Here is a 22,265-nt window from a genome sequence, read left to right as displayed (position 1 = left end):
ATTATTCACCTTCTTGCAGCCCACTGGCTCCTCTGCAGAATATGAGAAAGGACTCTCACAAGCCCACAGAATTTCCATTTTGAGGCTAAGCAGTCTTTCCAGGACATATGCCTGGGATATAATTTAGCAGGTAGGAATCTGTGCTGAAATCAAAGTAGTTTACAGTGCATAAGTCATCCTGTAAAGTGGATTGATTTGTGTGGGCACATGAGGACAGTTGCAGAGTAAATTTTAAGAAACAAAGACTGGAAAGCTTCTTCCACTCTTACAGGTGCCTAGGCTCCAAGACACAAGCAGTAAGAAAACATTTTATCCTAAATATCTTCTCCTGGCACGATTCAATTCACAACTTGCCTTAAAAAAAAGCAGTGTCCTAAGTATTTGTCCTCTCACACAAACCTCTGCAGCTCTAAGATAACAGAAATATCTCTCAGCTCCTCATCTTTACTGTGAAGTGTTGTGCATCATTCTTCTTTTAAAGACTGTAAGGCATGTGATGTGATTTGCTGGAAGGATAGCTTGAAAAAAATTACACAAGTTAGGAAATGCACGTATGTTCACACATGCATTATTTTGCTTGCACACATCTAAACAGACACCCAAGCTCCAATTAGTTGCAAAGCAGCCCAGTAAAAGGAAAAAAAAATCTATTTAAGTTGGCATGTGTGAGCAGTTTTAGTCCACAAAATATTTTTTAGGCATAAGAAAATGCAGAGAGAAAGTTATGGTGGAAGAATTATCCCAAATGTTAAAAAGGTTACACTAACCAAATCCAAAAAAACCAGTTTGTTAGCAAACTGTGGTCACTTATGGGATGAAAATGAAGTTCACTGACCAGTGCCAACAGAATTACTATCAGAAATATTCAAGGATTGATAAAAATAAAATTCATGTCTCTAACACAAATTGCAGGTGAAATTCTAAAGATAGCCACTAATTAATAACACTGGAAATCAATCAATCAATCAATCAATCAATAAGAATTCTGTCGTTTTCATCCAGTGCTTGAGGGTGAAAGAAAGGGATGGAAATGCAATGACCCAAACTAGTTACAACAGGTTTATATTTCGTTTGAATGACAGAACCAGCAGTAAACTGTGTTCTTCCTCAAATGTTAGGTTTTCCTCACTGAGCTTCCATCAGTGTTTCAGGCCTGACGCTGCCTACCTTGAGACTTGAAATCACTCGGTAATTAAGATAACATTGCAAATATGAATGAGATCTATACAGAAAATGTGTTTTGATCAGATTTTTAAAAATCCCATCTCCTTGGGTGCTCTCCCCCCACGCTTTAATACAAATGAATAGTTATCATGGACCATCCAGCAAACAAACAAGACAATCTATTAGTAAAATTCAGAGTACTTTACCCAAATTTCTCCTGTCAAATTTTATACAGCTGTACATAGAAATGTATTAAAATATATACATATCTGTATCATATGGATACAGATTTTAAGCGGGTCATCCCGCTACCTATGGAGGGCATCCAAAGCACTTCCCGCAAGCAAGGTAATGGACGCAGGTTGTTATTCCGAACGACTGCCTGAAATCCATCAAAAAATAGGCATAATAGAGGAATCCTACCAGACTCTCCCGCACCCGAACTTCTCAAACATTAACTCGAGCCTGGTGGGTTTTATTTTTTTTTAATATCTCCTTGCTAGCTCCTCTTCTGCTTGAAGGAGAAAGGAGAGCAGGTCCCGGCTCCACAAAGGCGGCCGCTCCCCGCCGGGCGGGCTCGAAGGCTGCGGCGCGGTGCGGGGGCATCAGCCGCGGCGGCGGGGGGGGCTCGGCGGGCGGCCGCTGTCACCCAGCGCCCGCGGGGACGGGCGCCGGCGGCGGGGACAACCCCACCCTGCGGCCCCGCCGGCTCCTCGTAACAAAGCGCCTCTCGGCTCTCTCCCTCCCTCGTTCCCCGCCTCCCTCACCTCCCCGCCCGCAGGCCGCCGGCACCGCTCCCTCCAGCTCTCCGCAAACTCCGCGCTGGATTCCCGCTCGCCGCAGCACGGGCGGCGCGGCGCCGGCCTCTCCCGGAGTGACGCCGCCGTGCCGCGGGGACACCGCCGTGCCGCGGGGACACCGCCGTGCCGCGGGGACAGCCGGCCCGGGCGATCCCGCGCCTGCAGGTGCGGCGGCGCTGCGGGGAGGCGGCCGCGGGGAAATGCGCGCGTTTGTGTGTGTTGTGCGGAGCGGCGTGCGAACACCCAGCGGCCGCCAGGAAGGGAGCGGATGGGCAGCCCTGCCTGCACCGGGCGCGGGCGGAGTTCCCGGGACGCGCGTCCCTAGGGAGGCGTGCTCAGCCGCATCCCGATCCCGGGGCCCCGGAGCGGAGAGGGATAGGGCAATCCCCGCCCCGGTGCGGCGGCCGGGGACCCAGCTCGGGCTTTACCTCCGACAGCGCCCGGCAGCCGTACGCGCCTGCGCGCCGGCGCCCCCAGCGGCGGCCGCGGGAAGGGCCGGGGGAGCCGCGGCTGCTCCGTCCCCGTCCCCGCCCGCCGGCGCCGGGCTCTCGGCCCGCGGTGGCGCCTCGTGGCGTGCCCCGGCCCGGTCGGGCTCCCGGCACCCTTCCGTGCCTCTTCCGCGCCCGGCGTGGCGCAGTTCCCGCCACAACCGGGTCGGTGGTGCCGGTGCGGCAGCGGGGAGCGATCGCCGCTCCTCCGGGCTCTGGACGCTGCCCGGCCCGCCGGGGTGAGTTGTGTGCAGCGGCGGCGGCCCGGCGCTCTCCCGGCCCCGGCGGTGCTGCAAGTGCCGGGAAGGGCGCTCTCCCGCGTGGCGCCGCTCTTGGCGTGGGGCTTGGAGCTTCGGGGCCTCCCTGCTTCCCTTCCTTCGCTCCTTTCTCTCTCTCCCTCCTTAACTTTCCCCCCCTTCCTTCGCCGCTGCGGTCCGGGTGGGAGCGTGTCCCTCTTCCCAAACCCCGCCGTGTGCCTCCTGCTCCCCAGGCACGCCTCGGGCACTGCGTGCTGGCTGTTCCCGATGTGTGTGTGTGTCATCTGTCCCAGCCCATGCGCGCAGTCCTGTCCCAGGAAAGAAGGGGGAAGCTTGAAATGTTCCGGATCAGATTTGTTTCATTAGTTTTTGTTCTGCGTAATCTTTTGCTGACGTTAATGTTTCCCGAGGGAAGCTCGCAGAGAACAATTGTTTCTTTCCATGCTGTAGTTTTGCTCTCCAGTTGAAAATAGGATCATTAGCTTGGAAATTTAAAGGTTGAATATAACTCAAGGCGAGGCACAAGTTAAAGCTGGCATGTGCCCAACCTTCATATAGGCAGAACAAAAATGTAAATAATTTTATGAAGCTGAAACAACAGTTTGCAATCTTTCTGCAATTTTCCTAGAGGTTTTTACCATCTAAAGACAGAATATGGAGCCTGAAAATGACATAAAGAAGCAAGTAAACCCCTTTTACTGCAATGTAAGTATTACTTACTAAAATTGTAACTAATACTAAGTGATTTTCGTGGAACAAAATTGTATTAAACCAAGTGTGAATGTTCTTTTCCTCTCTTGAGCAAGCTTGATAAGTAGCACTGGAGCTGAACTTATTTTGGTGACTTTGTCATGTTTGACTTGAATGGGTGTTAAGAATCTCTTATTAAAATGAATAATATTATGTCTCTAAATAAAGGTATTCTTTTAAAAAGTGAATGATTAAGTGTACATCCTGCTCAGAACAAAAAATCCTGATTTCTCTGGTTGTCAGGTTTAGTGCTGTTTGGTTTTTTTAAGCGTACTGGGATTTTAAGAGGAGAAGAAAATAGGCTGCTGCTGTTCATTCGTATGAGTTTAAACCTAGCCTGCCCCCGTTCTGAACTGGCCCAGGCATAAAATAGCTGTGAAAGGGGAGTTTTCCAGAGTGAGTGAGGCAGGCCCCGAACTGATCAGAGTAAGTGTGTTAGTGTAGGTGCAGCGCTGAGGGGAACTGGCTCACCTCAGGCAGGTGTCCTGGCTTGTCACAGTTATGCCGTGGCTGTGTCTCACCCTTCCTCTGGAGTGTGCGAGGAAGGTCTTGGATCTGTCTTCACTCATCCACACATGCCCACACAGTAAGTGTTACGAGATAGCTGCAGAGTTCTGGAGCATCTGAAATTCTTACATGACGTGGAGACTCTGGTTCATTCCACTGGCTTTTGGTGGCTTTGGAGCCTTATAAAATTCAGTTTTAGGAGGCTGCTCTAGTTTGTCTTTGAAGTAGTAGTACTTTTGTAGAACATAAACTATACCAACAGTTTGATTGTAGATCTGTTTTGGTATCAGTGGTATTTTATTTCTCTTGTTCAGTGTGCAATGCTAGAAACACTTCTCTTTTATGTAGATTTGCAAAATCTGGTGTTCTTCTGCATTAAACTTGCAGACTCACTTCCTTGGAGCAAAACACAAGGCGGTAAGATCAGTTTTTGAGTGCACCTTTTGTCAGATTTTACCAATTTATTTAGCAATAGATTATGGGGTTTGAAATCTAGTTTTTCATGTGGTGTTGAAACATGCAATTTCAGATATTTAACTAGTTCTGCTAATTTACTGTCTTCTCTACCATGATAAAGCAGAACTCGGTTTTGTACATTAGTCCTGTCAGAAAATGGTACAACTTAATGTCTGGTAAAGACAATACATGGGAATACATGGCTGTTAATAAAGGGAGAATGGAATTACTTAAATCATAGACAATCTCCAGAAGATAAAGGGATGTTTTTCTTTTTTGATTTTCATGTAATTGTTCACCTGAGATAGTCTATGCTGTTGGTATTAATCCAACTTACTTTATATATAATCAAAGCTTTGTATTGTTGGTTTTTGACTCTTAAATGTCTTTCTTCTTTGTTGGTTGATGATTTGGTGATTTAGATTGAAGAAGCATTGAAAGCTCATGGCATGTGTAAGTGCAAGATTTTTTGCTTCCTGCTGTGTTCTGTACTTGCATCTTTCTCCCCACCCCAATGTAGTTGTTTTTGAAACAAATGAGAAAAAGACTTTCTCAAGACCTGTGCTTTAAGATCCGTCTTGTGTTTTTTAATAACTACCTAATCAATCAGTAATGTAAGCAAGAGGTATGCAAAGTTGATTAACAAGTGCTAGCTAGAATACTAAAAATCACCTACATTAAATTTTTGAGAAACCCTAAGAAATTCAAGACACTAGAGGCCATCAAAATTTAAAATATAATTAAAACCCCTGTGCTTCCTAAAGCATATAAAAATGCTGTATATTCTTTATATTTGTTTTTGAAAAGGGATTAATTTGCTTCAGCTAATTAAGGTTTTTTAATATTTTAATTGGTTTAATAAATCGTTAAACCTTCTCTGAGTCTTGGTGAACTGGTCTATTTCCAGAAGAAGGAAAGTCTACCTACATTCGCAATCATTCTCCTAATTTGGTTTCATGATGCACCAAAATGTATTTTCAGGTTTCTACAGTTCACTACTCCTAGAATTTGGTTTGAAAGTTGTTGTTCAAGTCAGTCATTGGACCTACCCGATCTGAAAATTTTTGTTTAGACTGTAAGGGAATTTTAAGTGATGAAATATTTGTCAGCTGTGTGCTGTTGAAATAAATGTCCTGAAATTCCTGGATGCCCTGAGATGTTTGGAGACTTCGAACTTGATTGATCTTCCTCTCTGCCTGCTTCATTGAATTGCCTGACATTAAATAGCTTTGTTGTTGTTTGGTGTGAATGTTTTTTGTCCATCTTTTGCAGTATGGTGCTAATAACACCAGGGTCGTAGGTTCAGTCCTTGTACACGTCTCAGTGATCCTTGTGGGTCCCTTCCAACTCAGAATAGTCTGTGAAAAAATCTCTTAACGCGTTCATAACTTAACTCAAACATAATTTTCTCATGTCAACAGAAGCTTAAAGAGTTTTTTTCAAGGAGTTAGTTATTTTACCAAATTGTTCTTTATGCTAACAATTTTATTTCCATTTCTGTGGGATTTTTTTATTTTCTTCTTTTCTTTTCTTTTGGTTTTTTTTTTTTTTTTTTTTTTTTTTTAGTTGAAACAGAAATTTGCTCAGGGAAGAAGTTGAAAATGCCTGCAAAACCTCCTGGTTTTGGTAAGAATGTTTAATGCCTCCCCCCACAACCCCTGCTCTGCGCCGCCCCCCCCCCCCCCCCCCCCCCCCCCCCCCCCCAACCTTCGAGAAAAAATAAGTGGAAGAAATAAAAAATTTTGAGGTACAATGTTACAAGTGATGTCCGGATCTTAGCAGGTCATTGGGAATTCATTTCTGATCATTGCACTTTCAGTCTGCAGTAGTATTTTGTAATAATGCTTAATTTTTGCAACCCAAATGCTTTAAAAAGAGTGGAAATAAGATTGGTGGGGTAGTGTTTTATAATAATTGACTTAATTTGTGATGTGGGACCATGTATGAGCAGACACCTATACAGGACTTCAGTGATCCTTGTGGGCCCTTTCCAACTCAGAACAGTCTGTAAATCTGTGAAAAAACCTCTTAGCACATTCTAAACGAAACATAGTTTAGTTTTCTCATATCAATAAAAGCTCAAAGAGTTTTTTTCTAAAGTAGTTAGTTATTTTACCAAAGTGTTCTTTCAATTGTACTAACAATTTTATTTCCACTTCTTTCGGATTCTGTCTTTCGTTTCTTTCTTTGTTTTTTGTTTTTTGTTTTTTTTTTTAAATTAAAACAGGAAGTTGCTTAGGGAAGAAAGGGAAAACACCTGCAAAACTTTCTGATTTTGGTACGAATGTTTAATAACTCTCCCCACACCTCCCTGAAAAAAAAAAGTGGAAGAAATAAAAAATGTTGAGGTACAAGATTACAAGTGATGTCTAGATCTTAGCAGGTCATTGGGAATTGATTTCTGGTCATTGTACTTTCAATATGCAGTAATGTTTTGTAATAATACTTAATTTTTGCAACCCAAATACTTTAAAAAGAGTGGAAATAAGACTGGGGGGATAATGTTTTATAGTAACTGACGTAATAAGTGATGGGGGACCATGTATGGGCAGGGATTCACTTGTATGTGAACTTCTTACAGTGCCACTTGAGCCAGAGAAGGTTTATGGAGCAGAAAAGTTCAATGGACAGACTTTGGAAGACCAGCTTAATACATGTAAAGATTCAGAACCTGCACTTGGTGAGGGCTTTTAATGCTGTAATTGTTTGGTTTTGTGATATTTACCTCTTAAGAGAATGGTTCAGGTTTTCAAAATGTAAAATTAGGTAATGTGTGACAAAATCTTCTTATGGTTACACTGAGTACCCAATAGTATGGTATGAAAGTGACAGATCATAGTGACAAAATCACTGGATTTGGCCTGGAACATGGCCAGGGTAGATATCTCATATTGACAACATTCTCTAGAAACAATCTAAAGTGATAAGACAGAAATGAACTTTAACTTCAAAAATCAGTGTGGCTCTCTGCAATTTAACTATCCATCCAGTGGAGGGGAGATAGGTGTTGACAAAAAAAACAACTAGGGATATATATTAAAATACATTTCCTTCTAATTGGGTAAAAAGTAATTGTTGCAATTATTTTTTAAAAAAATTGTTGAGTCCTATGTGGTAAACATAAGACATCCTAAAATCTTTATTTTTATACCTTTGGTGTTGTAAAAGTCTAGACATCCAAAAGAAAAAATATCTGCTGGTTCTAAAAGTCTTCCCTGATGTATTTGACATGCAGTAGTAATCTTTTCCTTACATGTCAGCACTTTAAGATCAGTTCTTTTGCAACCAGCGCTGGTGATTTGCTCCAGCAAACATAAAATTTCCTAAGTTGTTTGTTTGTTTGTTTATTTTTGTGCAGGGCTCAATTACGTAATAGAGTACCGAACAAAAGACAACATTCCTTTTCTGTATGAATGTCAACTATGCGACTGTAAAACAGGATTGAGTGGCATGTTCATGCATGTTTGTGGCTCCAAGCATAGATTGGCATACTTGGTAAGTTCTTTTGTTTGTTTGTTTGTTTTAATGTAATGATTTAAGGAGAGAATTTATTAGTTAGCTTTTGGGAAAATCTTTTTATTGCAATTTTTTAGTGCAACTGTGATGAATACACTTACAAATTCTTCTCATCAGCAATGTGTATCTCTGTCCATTGTTTGACACTGAGTTTTACTCTGTTTTGGTCAACCAGTAGTGAAATCTATAGATAAAATGAACAAGAAATAGATGTTTGACTGATTTTTGTATTATGTAAAACAATGGGATCAATGAAGAAAGTTTTCCATCTCTCAGATGCTTTAAAAGGAACATATTTATAAATGAACATGATGCATATTAGATAATGTGATATATATTAGATTATTAGATACTTTGACTTGGAATCAGGGGAGAGAAAGCCCGACTCCTATTCTGTTTTGAGGTGGGACAAGACATGTCTGTTATATTGCTTGTTTTATGACCAAGCTTTTGAGGTTCGTGTCTGCTCACAAACATTCAAACACCTTGTCATTTCCAATATGTTTAGAGAAATGAGGCTCTCCAGTCTTTGAATGTTTACTTGAGTATATTGGCTTAGGACTGGCTTTTAACAAAACTGAAAAAGCAATATGCTGAAAAGTATTTTGATACTTCCCATAAAAATCTCTCAAAATTGGTGTTACATTCAACATATCTCAAAGTCATAGACAGCTGAGTTCACATAGTATTTTGGGGCAGCTTTAGGCCTAATGTTGGGTGTGCTGCTATGAATCTGCCGTGATGTTCATAAACACCATGCTGTTTCATGTCACTAATTCAGATGTACATGATGAGTTTTGATGTTCTCAGCTATTGCATTTCTTGCATACTTGGAACTGTTTCCTGCAATTCTGAATCTTACACTTGTTAGCTGCATCTCTGCGAAATTCTTAAATACTATAAAAATATAATAATTCATGAAGGATAACTTTGAAGTCGTGCACGTGAGCTGGATTAACCCTAGGTAGTGGAAAAGGCAGGAGACTAAATGGCAGAAATTTGCTCTGCTGAAAAAAGAGCCTGGGGATCCCGGTGAATAACAAGCTCAAGCTAAGTAGTGTGTACCTTGGTGTCAGTGAAGGCTAGCAGCAAGCTGAGCTCTACTAACAAGGGTACAGCCAGTAGATCAAAGGAAGTGATTATTCCCCTTTTCTTGATCCTTGCTAGGCCATATCCAGGGTATTGTGTTCAGTTTTGTGCTGCTGCAGAAAGGAAGCTATTTATGAAATTGAGCTAGTCCAGTGGAGAGCTGCCGAGATAGTCAGGGGGCTGAAGCACCACTTGTACTATGAAGAGAAGTTAAGGTAATTTGGTTTCTTCTGACTGGAGAAGAAAAAGTGTCAGAGGGATCTTAGAGTAACCCTCCAGTACCTCAGAAGAGGTTATTAAGAAGGCAGGACCGACCTTTTTTGGAGCTTCTTGGCAGGAATATAAATTCAAGCAGGGGATTTTCCTACTTGTCATAAAGTTTTTGCTGTGAGGGCAGTCAAGCTTTGGAGCAGGTTGTCCAGAGAAAGGCGGAGATTTGTCTCTCTCCAGAGGTTTTTAGACCCAAGCAGGCAAAGACTTGTGCAACCAGCTCAGCCTTCAGTACCAACCCTGTTTTGAGCTGTAGAAGTGGCTTCAGTTCCCTAAATTATTCTGTGTGTAACCATTTTAATGAGTATGTGTATGTATATGTATAAGTTGATTTATCTCCCGTGATTATTAACTGTGCAATGTCTGGAAGGAGTTGTGTGATTTAAGGACTTGCATTTATTTTCTAGAGAGAGCATTATCCAGAGATAGCACAATCTAATGAAGTTACGGGTAGAGGCTCTGAACTGAACAAAAAAGTTAGGCAAGTTGGATTAACAATTGAAAAGCAAGAAGGAAGAAAACAAGTACAGGTATGTTTCTCTTAAGAATTCCAGAAGCTTTATATTTAATAAAAAAACAAAGAATGTAATTTCTGTTACAGTGGACGGATTTGCCTCGGAAGGTAGGAAAATGTGGCTTTTTTAAACTTTATTACAGGAATTTTTGTCATTTTAGTAATTCCTCCAGGATTATTCCAGACAAAATTTCCCTATCTGAGTGCACAAATAACACAAAATATATATACTAATATTTAATCTATTCTCAGCTCTCTGTGTGTGTAAAATAAGTTGTTTCTTTGCTGCTAAGAAACTGCCTTTATAACTTTCCTGAATAGTTTCTGCTTTGTAAGCAGCTCATGGCAATTCTCAGGGAAGCCAGGTAAAACTTCTGATAGTACAGATGGCAGTGTGGGAATTTGCAGGTTGACATGAGATTATCAGCAGTGCTATGGGATCACAGAAGTACCATAAGCTTAAATTCTTAGGGAACTGCACCCTTAGAAACATATTCTTGTGGAGATATCTTCCTATTGCTCTCTGTTGATACTTGCATTGCAGTATTATTTATAATACCTTTATGTGGACAGGGTATTGGTGAAGTTTCTTCTTGAGGTGCACCTTACCACCAGCTGGTTCATGACGAGCTTGTTGAGGTGCTCGCTGTTCTTCGTGGTACGCATTAAATTTGTTTTCTCCATCAACTTCAATTTCTGTCAGCATCCTGCTTGTTATGCAGTGTTTCTTGACAAGATCCCTTGCTAATACTACTTAGTGCCCGTAGATGTCTCCTTACAAAGTGGAGTTCCCAAGGTTCCTGTGTTAAAGCTGGCAGTCTCCTGCTCATCTGAAAAAAGGCCTATGTTTCTTTCTGTGTGATACTATCACACTTAGGCTCAAGGATTAGAGCTTGCTCTGATCCTACCATTTTCTGATAAGAAACAAGTATGGGAATATTATAAGAATGAATGCTGTAGATGGGAGAAATTTCAGACTATCAAATCCATTCTGTCTGCACATCCTTAATTTTTAACCTCTGCTTAAAAAGAAAATCAGCTGACTGTTGGCAGCAACTTTTTCATTTGACCTACTTAAATTTCTTCTTGACTTGAGACTTCATTTTACTTGAGATTTATGTTCATGGATATGGAAATATTTGCTTCCATCTATATTTTTGTAGACCTTTTTGTTTTTTCTAGGTAGTCTGTTACATCCATAGCAATCCATTCTTGATTTAAGGAACTTTTAAACAAAATGTGTGTAACCTGGTTTAATTTTACTGCTACATCTTCTGAAAACAGCTTTTTAATTTTCTTTTTTTTTTTTTTTTCCTAAGCTCTAGAATAAATTTATTTGTGGCAAATAAGTGTCCAGGTTTACTGACTTTTTGAATAACCATTGAGGCATTTATACACATGTGTTTTACACTACTGGTCATACATTCCTAAAAAAAGTTAAAATTAATGCTGATGAACTCTCTATGAGATAATTTTATCCACAAAATAACTAACATAAGGGTTTTATTTTTAGGTTGTTATTACAGTTGTTCCAACAAAGAAAAGGAAATGGCCAGAATGTAAGTGTGCTCGTTGGGGTGCAAAGTGTCCATTTCTAATTTGGTCCTCCTTTGATCTAAATCAGACCAGGGTAATCTCTGCAGTGCCAGATACACGGCAGCATTTTGGTGAACTGGACAAAAGGAGCAGATTTGGGCTCTATGCTCGTAGTTAATTTGCAATACAGAAAGACACACATAATTCTTAAAGCACAGCTATAGCTCTTATCTCTGGAAGAATATTTCCTGTTTTACTAGCCATGGATACTCACAAAATTGTAGAAATGTGGCATGTGTGAGATTTCCCCATTCAGTTTAATGTTTTAAAAGTCACTGTAATACAGTGTTGTCCAGGTGGACACACAGTATGACTAAATACATCGTGAGGAAATGGCTAAACTTTGCTATGATTCTCATTGCCTGAAAAATAAAGATTTGAATTAAAACTGATGTGCTTAATTTTAATATATATTACTGTGTAAATGGTACCTTAAAATGGCTCAATAGAAGTAAAGAGATCGTCTAAATTAGCAGTGTTGTACTCTGAAGAGGAAAAATTGCCGTTTTGAATCTAGGAAAGTGGTCTGAAATAAGTTGAGTCCTTTTCAAATTGGATTTCTTGACTGTAACCTGTTGGTTTATGTGTCTTATTTTGCTTGTGATTTTGTGGCATTCTACTACATTTATAGTATTTGCATATTTTAGGAAATGCAAGCATGTAATTAGAACCAGCCTATAAAATACTTTAAACTTTGTTGCTGATTTGTAGTTTGTATTAAATATGCTGTCACGTAATAATGCTTATAAAATTATTCTTCGTCTTTGTTAGTGCTATTGCACAGAAACAGAGATAGGTGACATTGAAGTGCAGTAGTTGAACCACCCTTTATTAAGATAATGTCCATTGTGCTACATTTCAAGCCTGTTTGTTTAGTTTGCAGTGCAGAGGACAGCCCTTCAAAAGGTGAAGTTCAGCATGTGGATGTGCCCTTTAGTGAACAAACAGATGCAGAACAAATAGATAATAAAGATGGGAAACTGACAGACCCTACCCAAGGTAAGAGGAAAAAATATTTCTTTTATTGTTTGGGGTTTTTTTTTAACTTTCACCAGTGCATGAGTTATTTACTACTGTATGTGCCTGTTCATGGCTTCCACAGCTGAGTTATAAAGATGAATTTGCATAGTTTATGTGGATGATCTTGGGGTCTGTGGCAGAGGAAGGAAAAATCCCAGTGTTTGTGAAGAAAACATTCTACTTCTACTGATTTTTTATTTTACTTCTTCGTGAGATATCTTACTTCCACCTTTAGGTTTTATTCATGTTGTCTTTAGAAATATTCTTTGTTTAGAATATTTTTAAAATTAAAACACTGGAAAAACATTACGTCATATGCTTTTTTATTGTTTTAGATGAAAATAGTGTTCAGGAGGAGGATGAAGAAGGGCAGAAAGAAAAGGCAAAACCAGATGAAACAGTTGAACCTAATAATGCTATTGAAAGCAGCGAAGGAAACAACTCAGAAAGGTAAAATAAAAAAAAAATCACCACCTTGAAACCCATTTAAATTAACATAAAGGAAAACATGGTACGTGACAATTGTCTGCCCTGGATTTGCGGAGTAAAATCCATGTCTTCTGAAATTGTGCTCAGCTGTAAACTTTTGTCATCAACAGAAAATCTGGTGTGTGCAAAGTGACCTTAGACTTTGCTCTGGATGCAGTCGGCTTTTGTATTTAACTGTTATCCTTAAGGTATAGTTGTCATGTGCTGCTCAAAATGTTCAAAAAGAACATTTCCTCATGGTTTAAAACTGCCTCTGTTACAGGTTCATGTCAGATAGTTGGGGCAGTATGTGAACTGATTTTTGAAGGGAAAGACAAATCAGTAATAGTTTAAACAGTTAGAGTCTCTCTTCTTTACAAATTATTTTGTGGAGGAACAAAAAGTGTTTCAAAGGAGCAGCTGTGTTCTGAAATGGTGAAACTGTGTTTGCTGCTTGTGAGCATCTTACTAGTAACAGAGTTGTGAGTTGAGTAACTGTGAGCCTTTGTGTGAGGAGGACATCTCCAGCATTGGTCATCTTTGTGCAGCACCAGGAGCCACAGGAGGGCTTTTGGTAAGGGATATACAGGCATCAACCCAAACGCAAGACTTTTGTTCCAACAATTTAGTTACTTGTTTTTTTCTTAATGGTGTTCCCTTGGAATGTGTTCTACCTTTAAACCAGTAATATCTCTCCCAGACATGGAGGGCTAACACCTTTTGCTTATTTATTGTTAAAGGAGAAATTTTCATGTTCCTGAAGTATGTTTTTTCAGACTTGCGTCTCTGTGGAGCAACTGTTACGGAAAATGATCACTTGAAATCAGATTCAAGTCCAGGTTTATGAATCTTTGTGTTTACTTACTGGCTTTCAAATAACTAACAGTTCTGAATCAGAACTAGTTTGTGAAAATATGAAGAACAGAAGACAAGTAAAAGCTCAACTGTCCACATCTGGAGATGCTGAGGTCTATTTCTGCCTGGTTCTGATCTTCATTGTGCAGTCTTGTACTTGTAAATTTTAAGAACAGCTTCCTTTGGAATATCACTTAATATTTTCCTTTTAATCTGGTTCAGATGGATTCTGGATGACTATTTGCAGCCAGGTGTTTCAGTGAGAGACTGACTTGGAAGTTAGTTACTAAATTAGGACTTCAGCTTGTTCCTTTACTATTTTTTTTTTTTGTGAAACTACTGAGAAGATATGAACTCAATATATAGTGTCTTAAAAGAATTAAGATCAGATCTTCACTGACAGATTGTTTCCACTTAAAGATTCTGCAATATCTGTCTGAAAATTTCTATGACTCCTCATTTCTTTGTAAAGTTTCTGAACAAACAGTCATCTGAAGATGCAAATTATTTTATTGTCTGCTTTTACTAAACTTTTGACTTTTAAGAAACATTTCAAGGCAGAAGAGGGCTTAGGATTGGTAGTCATATGGTTTTGGTTAATTTAAGAAACACCCAGCCACTCTCAGCCCTGGTTCCTGGGCTTGCAAGGGGATGGAATGTGTCTGTAGTAGTTGTAATGGCAGAACAGCACAAATATGGTACAGGAATAATTAGCCGTAGGAATCTTTTTATGCCCGTTATTTGTGTGACTGTGTTGTAAAACACGGTAGCTGAATTTTTTAAAGGCAAGTTTGTGAAGTGCTGATAAAAATCCAGCTGTAATTAGGAGCCTTGTCTCACTGCAATGTGTACAAAAATCTCTCAGCTATTACCACTAATGTCGAGCTTTTTTATTAACTCTGGGTTTTAGAGCTTATGTGCTAGATAATCACACTAAAAAAAACCCCAGATGCATAAATAATTTTGATGATGATTTGGGATGATTGGGATTTCTCTGAGGGAATGTGACCTTTCTTTCCAAGTGTGTCAGAACCACTGTAGTAGTAGTGTGTCAGAAATTTAAACTGATTATGAGTTATTATTGGCTGGCTACACATTTTTGCTGGATCAGTCAACTGAATGTTTTATTTACTGTATTTTTAGGTGTGAGACCAATGAACAATCAGAGGAGGAAAACAAGGAAGCTCAGGTGAATATTTTTCTGTTAATGGGTTACTCCAGTTTCCAAATAGTTGGGGGAATAATTAATATGTGATTCGCAATGGTGTTTGCTTACTCAAATTAATATTATTCACAATAAATTAGCTACAAAGTTACTAAGGCAAAACTATTAACAACAAGGTTTTTCCCTACTTTGTTATGAAAACTCATGCACACATTTCATAACAGCACAAACAATTTGAATTTTAGAATAACCATAATTATTACTGTTTATTTGTATTTACTGCATATAGTAGATCTCAGGACCTCTTTCTTTTTATGTTGAACAGGAAGAATTTACAGCAAATCCTGAAGAATTCACTAGTCAAGAAGAACTGTTGGGTTATTTGGTGAGTGTTAAATCTTACCTTGCAAGATAATTTTTGGAAAACAAATTAAAAAACTAAAAAAAGAAATCACTGGTTTGCTAAGTCGAAAATGTAGCAAGTAATGAAAGGCAGAATGTGGCAGTCTGGTGATCTAACAGATTACCATTTTGCCGGAAGGCAGGATTCAGAATAAAATGAATGTCACTGAATTTATAATGTGTCTGTTAATTTTCAGGTTTCTAGACATTGTTTTTGCCAAGGTATTGGTTTACTGTCAGAGGAATTACTTGCATTAAAAAGTAATTTTTTTCAACTATATCTTAGCTTCACTCCTTAACTACATGTTTAGGTAATATGACCTTTTAAAACTTTTTTCTCCTTTGTTTCTATAACTGGTCTATAATTTTCAAATGAGGAATTTGGAAAGATGCAATTCAGTAATGAAAAGAAGCAGCATGAAGACAAATATCAGAGATATGTAGAAAGGAAAGAAGGAATTTTTAAGAAATAAAATGCAAGTTGTGTGTTTAAAACGGTTCTCCCCACTGCCCTGGCCCAGAGTGCCATTAACTGCAAAATCTGCCTCTCTAAAGTAAGTGTCAGAACACCAGAGTTCTGTTCAGTTGTTGAAAATGTGCATTATGTACACATGGACAGCAGTGATACGGTCAGTAAGAGTGGAAAACCGTCAGTTTCCTGTTGTTTGATTTATCAACAACAGACGTGGTCTTGCACACAAAAATGGTGATTTTCATAAAAGCACTGACAAACTCTATGGAAATCTTTACTGATACTTGCTTGACTGATCTACTGCATGGTAATTTAGGCACTATTGACTATCATATAATGGTTTTTTTTCCCCTTTTTTATAGGGAATTATTAGGTATAGAGATTACACCTTGTTAATAAGACTTGAATTAGTTTTGAGGCATCTTCTTGCTTAGTGTGATTGTCCTCTGAGAGGAAAAGAGGACTGTTGAGAATGTGATTGGAACAATGTTCTGTTTTGTAAAGTGTGTAAATCATTTATTTTTGCATCTACAGTATTTTTTTAAAAGCTGCATTGTGTTTCTGCAGTTGTTGGATTCAAAGGTTTCTTATGTGGTGAAAAGTATTTTTACAGGTGTCTTTTTAGTATTTGCTGTTCATATTCTGTAAAGTTGTCCAATAATTATCCATACCATATTTCTTTTATTACTTCATAGCAAAGATATTCTTGCCACAATTTAGTCTTCTTTTTCCAGCTAGCTTTTGACAAGATCTTCATTAAATATAACATGTTCAAACTAGGAGACAGAAATACTGTTAGTGTTAAAAATTTAATAGAATCCCCATTATGCTGTCTCTTATGAACTTAATGCCAAGTTTTTGTTACTTATTTTCCAGTGTCTCTTGTGTTTGAAGGTGTTTGCTTCTAATCCAGAAGACTTTGAGCTGTTAGGATGCCCCTGGGGTTCTGTCACTTTGTCCCCAAGAAAGTGTTTTCAGCAGAACTTTCTTGGTGTAGAAGGAGGGTGACACATGTAGCCCTCTCTGTGGGTGCTGTTGGTGCTAGAACTTGCTTCCCTAGTAGAGCTTCACTAGTACCAGCTTCAAGACTGCTTTTTCCTCAGACTTTTAGGGAAAAAGAAGGTTAATGTAAGGCAAGGCAGCATGTACTTTTAAATTCAGTAGCATTCTGGCTTTTTTTGCTACATTCTAGAGAAATGGGTTATGACTGTGTTGCCTTAGGGAAAGTGTACACATTCATTTGTATGCAGGCATCTTGGCAGGAGATCAAAATACATAAGGAAAAGCATTTTCTTCTATATATTCCTAGGCATATTTTTGTGTTATTCCTTTTCAAATTATTGCATTGGGTAGCTGCATCTTCTTTCTCTTAGGATTCTCTTTCATTCTACCTTCCTCCCCTCCATTTAGGGGACTAAAAATAAAAACTCTATTTGCTTTGTAATTTCATTCAAGTCTGACAAAAGGGTAGAGACACAGAGAAAATTAGGTTCCTGCAGGTTTGTTTATAAATTTTGATACTTCAGTTTTTCTGAGGAAAGATGTTTTATGGTGTGTTGTTTTGTTTATTTTTATTTTTTTTTTCCTAGCAAAGTTTTGAAATACTGAATGAGGATGATGCTTCATTTATCCTGAAAGTTACGCAGACTCTCACAAATGCACTGGTGGAATATCGTCAGCAGGCTGCATCAAACGAAGTAATGCAGATTTTGTTTTGGTTTTGTTCTACAAACCTGTAGATTCCTGAGATTGTGCATTTTTATTATTATAGATGATACAATAAAACAAAAATGCTGTGGAGACTGTATTGTAAGTTCTGTTCATTAAATATATAAATTTTGGTAGTGATGATACAGTAAAATTTTAGCTTTTCTGTTGATCAGTTTTAATAAGTTCAGCGGTGCTTGCTTTTTTTGTTGTTGTTGATAGAAAATAAAAATCATCTTGTCACTTATTTCCCATGCTTTTCCTTACATCTCAATTTTTCTGCTACTTTTGCCCATTTCTAATTCTAACTTAAGCTTTTCTCATCTCTACTGACTTGCCTAACACTCCTGTATCCTGTTCTGCTCCTAGGCTTCACTTCATTCACCATGTAATTATGCATCAGTGACATGAATTTTTTTTTCTTATACAACTTCTCGTCCTACTTTTTGGACTGTTCTTTCTGAGGTCTTGTTCTTTTTCCATTATTAGAAACCCAGATTTTCCCCTCTGCTATTACTTGTGGCTGACTTACCTTTACATAGGCAGTACATATGGAGGTGTTTCGGGTTCTTCTCTGCTGACATGTTACAAAACAATCAAGTTCTAGCTGAAATAGCTTCAAACCTGCAAGTTGTGGAAGATCAAAATGTTTTCCTACATTAGGCCTTCTTAGTATTCTAAACTGTGATGCTTCAACTGGTGATTTTTGAACTAAATCTTCTGTTTTGAGCGTAAAATGCTTCTTTTTTAGATCTGACAAGTTGAGAATTAGGCTCAGTGAGTATCACTTAATTTCCTAATACAGAGCTTTCTCAGACATAGATATGATGGCCAGTGTATACACAGAAGTTACTAGCCCTATGATTTGCTAAGAAATATGTGATTTTTCAGATTGGGTAGCAGAAATACTTTTATTTGGTTTGTGATCATTAAAAATGTAGTAGTTCATTGTTCCAAAAGGTTGTCCTGATGAGATTTTAAACTTTTTTTTTTTTTAAACTCCTAGGACCACTTAGATGCTGGATATAATGGAGAAACAGCACTAGAATATTCCACGGAACAACCTGGCCCAACTTCAGCAGATATTACTGACTCTGACACTGGTAATGTTGGCTTTACAGTCTTTAATGTGGTTTAGTTTTAACACTTATTTTAACCTTGCATAAATGATAGTAAGCCTTTCTTCCTGCTTGTTTTAAAGCAGTGCTTAAGAGCAGAATAACGCCAGAGTCAAGTAGCATAAATTAATAGTTTTGGGTTTTTTTCCCCATCCTCTACTAGTATTAGAAAGTGAAAACTATTAAAACACATTGAGCCTACTTAACTGTAGGATCTGGGGAGGTATTGAGTTAGTACCAACTCTGACTTTCCTGTGTTCAAAGGTAACTGTTTCTAAGGGAACTTTCAAAGTCTCTTTGGCTTTTGTATTACCCCCCAATATTTTTTTTCCTTCTTGACTGAGAGGATGTTTCCTGCAGTTTCAGTCAAATCGAGATGGTAGTAGAAAGTTACGTGGGAGAGGATGGATAATTCTCTTTAATACCTGAATACTCCGGCTACTTGGCCTCAGTACTTCTGATGAAATTTTTCAAAGAATCCTGGATTTCTTAGAGGTCATTTTCTTCTGATAGAAACAAATGGCTGTTTTTCTTAAACCTAGGAAGTACAATCCTATGCTTGGAAAGGCAAGATACCCAGAATACTAGTAGAACTGTTTTGTGTGATTTTTTTTCTGTTCAGTGTCAATTTTCTAGTTTTTCTAGAAAGTTTAGCTTTTGAAAACATCAGTTTTTACAGTGTTAAATAAAAAAGTGCAGTGGCTTTGAATATGTGAGATTTGAAACTTTTATGCCACTTTTGTAAGCGTAATGGAAATAAATAGCTTTCACCTACCCCCCCCACCCTTGTTTCTCCAGGATTTTCTGTAACTGGAAAGTATTCCTGACTCTTGCAGGTTTGAAAATGTAGCAAAATCAGATGTGAACTGTACCAGCAATGCTGCTCTGCCAGACTGGAAATGCTTGTTTTGAAAAGCCCTATTTAGAGAAATAAGTAATGAAGGCTCTTCAGAATCCTGTCTTACTGAAACAGTATTTCCCTTCTTTAGGCTACTCAAGCAGCCAATCAGCTAAGGAGTTCTTACCCGTCAGTGAAGATGAGCCCCAGAACTTTTCAGCTGGCTCTTTGGAAACAGCATATGAGAACAACATAACGACTGAATTTTTGAACAGTGTAAGAAACATGAATGCTGAGGAAATTACTGCCACCCTACACAAAATAGCAGCATCAAATCCAGCTTTCAGAGGTAATTTTCATATACATGTATACACACACATATATAAAAATATACATAACATCATTAATTAGCTCTGTGAAATATTAAGGACTTATATGGGTCGAAGAACTTTGAGGTATTAAGCAGGGTTGAAGAGAATTTTTTTTCCCCAGCCTTTAACTTCTGCAGGATCCAGTTTAGGAATGGTAATTCAGAATAGCTGCTTTCCCATAAGTGCATTAATAATTGCTGATTTTTTTTTTTTAATTCTTCTCTCATTTTTGCATAGTAACATATACATGGCAAGAGACAGCAAACTGAAACCAAGTATATTGTTATTAGAAAATGAGAATCTTCGCTCTGCTATAAGAGGAGAAATGTTAGTTTTGTGAATACCAACAGTGAAGAATTTTTTATTTACTAGTTCCTGAAAGAAGTGCATTTGCACAGTAACATAGAAATAATAATGAATCAGAGACAAGTAGTCTTTTGCTTGCAACTTTCTAGTAAGTGTCAGCTATTAAACTTTCCCACATCTTCCATCAACTACTGCTCTCTCTTCAGAAGTTTCTTGTGTATGTTTCTAAGCTTCTCAGAGTGTGTTTCGAATCATAAGGGTCAAAAAACCCAGTGAGGATGAGTACATTGTGGGAAATCTTAAGAGTTTCCAGGCACATACTGATTGTTCTCAGTTAAGTTATTTTTCTTTTTAAATAAGGAAGGATCCAAAACTCATCTCAGCATCTGAATGTTTCAGTATAACTCGTGTTTTGAAGTGAATTTTACCATAAAAAATGCTTATTTTCTGGTTTTGTTTGTTTGCCTTTAACTAAGGAATTGATATACCGAATGTTATAAGGATCCTGACTGAAAGTGGAACTCTGACGGGACCAAGCAATGGCAGCACACAGTGACATGGTACTTAATAGAGATAGTCTAGCAATGTTTACTTTCTGAAAGTTTGTTGTTTTACTTCATTTTACCTCAGTGGAGTTATTTTGTTAGGTTAAAGTTCTGTACAGTGTTTTTTAAATTAAATTAATGCCTTGGTTTTGATATTCTTGTTATTTATTTCTCCTTTTAGCTGAAAATTCTGTATTGTGGAAAGGTTGTAAAACTCATGTTTCTGTTAGAACAGCTTTTTAAAACAGGTAACTTGTTTTCTTCAAGATTATTATGTACTGTACATTGGCAGTCTGATGTTTTCTTACTGTTGGTTCTTTTACAAAGAATTATCAGCAGATTGAACTACTGCACTCAGCAGTACAAACTCATCCTGCAACAGATACTTCCACAGGGAAGTCATTCCCTGTGGCTGCTGGGACTGAATAAAAAGCCTTTGTAATCAAAAACCCTTTCCCATATAAGGGTTATGAACAGGTTTCCACATTTTTTTTTTCTTAATAAGATTAAAAATAATAATAAAAAGCACTGTCAGTCCCATGCTGAGATGAGAAGTGCCTGGATTATAGCGGATTTAGGGAGCACAGAGGCTTCAGCAAAGTTAGTTGAAGTTAGGTATGTTTTGCAAATTTAGAGATGTATCCCAACAGGTATAACCAGGCTCTGGCTAAGAGGCACTGATGTGGTGGCAAAAGTATCTTTTGTCTTTTGTCCTGCCAGTATGAGAATGAAATGAAAGCTGGCTTGCACTGTTCTTCAGGCTCTTTTAACAGGAACTTTTTTCCAACTGAAGTCGCACTGGTTCTGACTGAATGTACATGTCTATGTATTAATGACTTCTACTTTTGTAGGAGGGTGAAAAAACGTTTTGAATGGTTGTAAATTAGTTAGCTTGGGAAAAAAATTATTTTTTTAAGTGAAGCTGTGTGATTAAAATTCAATTCCTGCTTGTGATGCTGGGTAGCATTCAGTGGTTCTAATTAAAACTCTTCAGCTTTGCAGCCAAAACCTGGTATTATTTAGATATGCTGGGGCCAGATGGCAAATGAACTTTTTTGTGTTAACTTACGGTTTTTTTTGAGATCTGGATGGAATTTGAGAATTCTCATCCTGATGGTTTCACATCTTCATACCACGGAAAGCAAGATGCAGTAAAACTAAAGTAACAAAGAAAGCAGCAACAAAATTTATGAGTTGTTTTATATGAACAGACCCAGGAAGGAAAACAGTTCACAGACAAATTAAAACACTGTTTTAAAGAAGCTCTGAGGAGTTTCTGGAATGCATTTAAACCTATTTTTATCAGAGGCAGAGATGGAACCAGAGTTCTTACAGTTCATTTACTCTGTATAGGAACAGCATTAATGCCTGCTTAATGAAGGTGAACTTAATAATAAAAATTCTGAATTCTGAAAATAAAAATAGAAATATCTTTTTCCTGTTTGTTTTCAAGGTGTGGAACAATCTTTGTATTAAAATAATAAAATCAGAATATTCAGCTGTTGTAAATGGCCATTGCTGAGACGGCTTCTTTTTCCTCTTACTGTGGAATCATTCCAAGTGGAAATAAAGTTACAATAAAGTTGAAATA

At 38.3% G+C, this 22,265-nt stretch overlaps 2 protein-coding genes across 6 annotated transcripts in view; one reads left to right on the top strand and one right to left on the bottom strand.

Moving 5' to 3' along the window:
• MSANTD3 (Myb/SANT DNA binding domain containing 3) overlaps nucleotides 1–2,422 on the bottom strand; it is an 11,082-nt gene extending 8,660 nt beyond the window's left edge. For 2 of the 3 annotated variants that reach the window (XM_066184831.1, XM_066184852.1), the window contains exon 1: nucleotides 1,588–1,911. The gene's annotated coding sequence lies outside the window, so the exon portion shown is untranslated. Of the gene's footprint in view, nucleotides 1–1,587; nucleotides 1,912–2,392 lie in introns of those variants that run through there. The other variant, XM_066184841.1, reaches the window with a different exon arrangement.
• On the top strand, nucleotides 2,048–22,265 carry LOC136290425 (uncharacterized). Of its 3 annotated transcripts, none has more exons than XM_066184806.1 (18): nucleotides 2,048–2,129; nucleotides 3,338–3,414; nucleotides 4,315–4,383; nucleotides 4,845–4,875; nucleotides 5,989–6,048; nucleotides 6,650–6,700; nucleotides 7,004–7,102; nucleotides 7,781–7,917; nucleotides 9,705–9,827; nucleotides 11,325–11,370; nucleotides 12,284–12,406; nucleotides 12,763–12,877; nucleotides 14,894–14,939; nucleotides 15,241–15,300; nucleotides 17,379–17,486; nucleotides 18,503–18,599; nucleotides 19,604–19,801; nucleotides 20,606–22,265. In XM_066184806.1, exons 2-18 carry the CDS (start codon nucleotides 3,364–3,366, stop codon nucleotides 20,683–20,685), a joined length of 1,494 nt encoding a protein of 497 aa, XP_066040903.1. In that variant the 5' UTR covers nucleotides 2,048–2,129; nucleotides 3,338–3,363; the 3' UTR covers nucleotides 20,686–22,265. The 3 variants fall into 3 exon arrangements, with proteins under 3 accessions (XP_066040903.1, XP_066040895.1, XP_066040912.1); XM_066184798.1 differs by lacking the exon at nucleotides 2,048–2,129 and adding an exon at nucleotides 2,604–2,691; XM_066184815.1 differs by lacking the exons at nucleotides 2,048–2,129; nucleotides 6,650–6,700 and adding an exon at nucleotides 2,604–2,691.

The sequence above is a fragment of the Chamaea fasciata genome, unplaced genomic scaffold (assembly GCF_029207755.1).
Source record: "Chamaea fasciata isolate MVZ Bird 193981 ecotype frontalis unplaced genomic scaffold, bChaFas1.0.hap1 SCAF_1, whole genome shotgun sequence".
Lineage (NCBI taxonomy): Eukaryota > Metazoa > Chordata > Aves > Passeriformes > Sylviidae > Chamaea > Chamaea fasciata.
The sequence above is the reverse complement of the archived record's forward strand: the minus strand, read 5'-3'. Positions and strand labels throughout refer to the sequence as shown.

Coding starts and splice junctions, on each gene's coding strand:
- LOC136290425 (XM_066184806.1), top strand. CDS start 3,364: ATGGAGCCTGAAAATGACATAAAGAAGCAAGTAAACCCCTTTTACTGC. Junction 12,407..12,762: donor ACTGACAGACCCTACCCAAG/GTAAGAGGAAAA, acceptor TTATTGTTTTAG/ATGAAAATAGTGTTCAGGAG. Junction 15,301..17,378: donor AAGAACTGTTGGGTTATTTG/GTGAGTGTTAAA, acceptor TTTTTTTCCTAG/CAAAGTTTTGAAATACTGAA.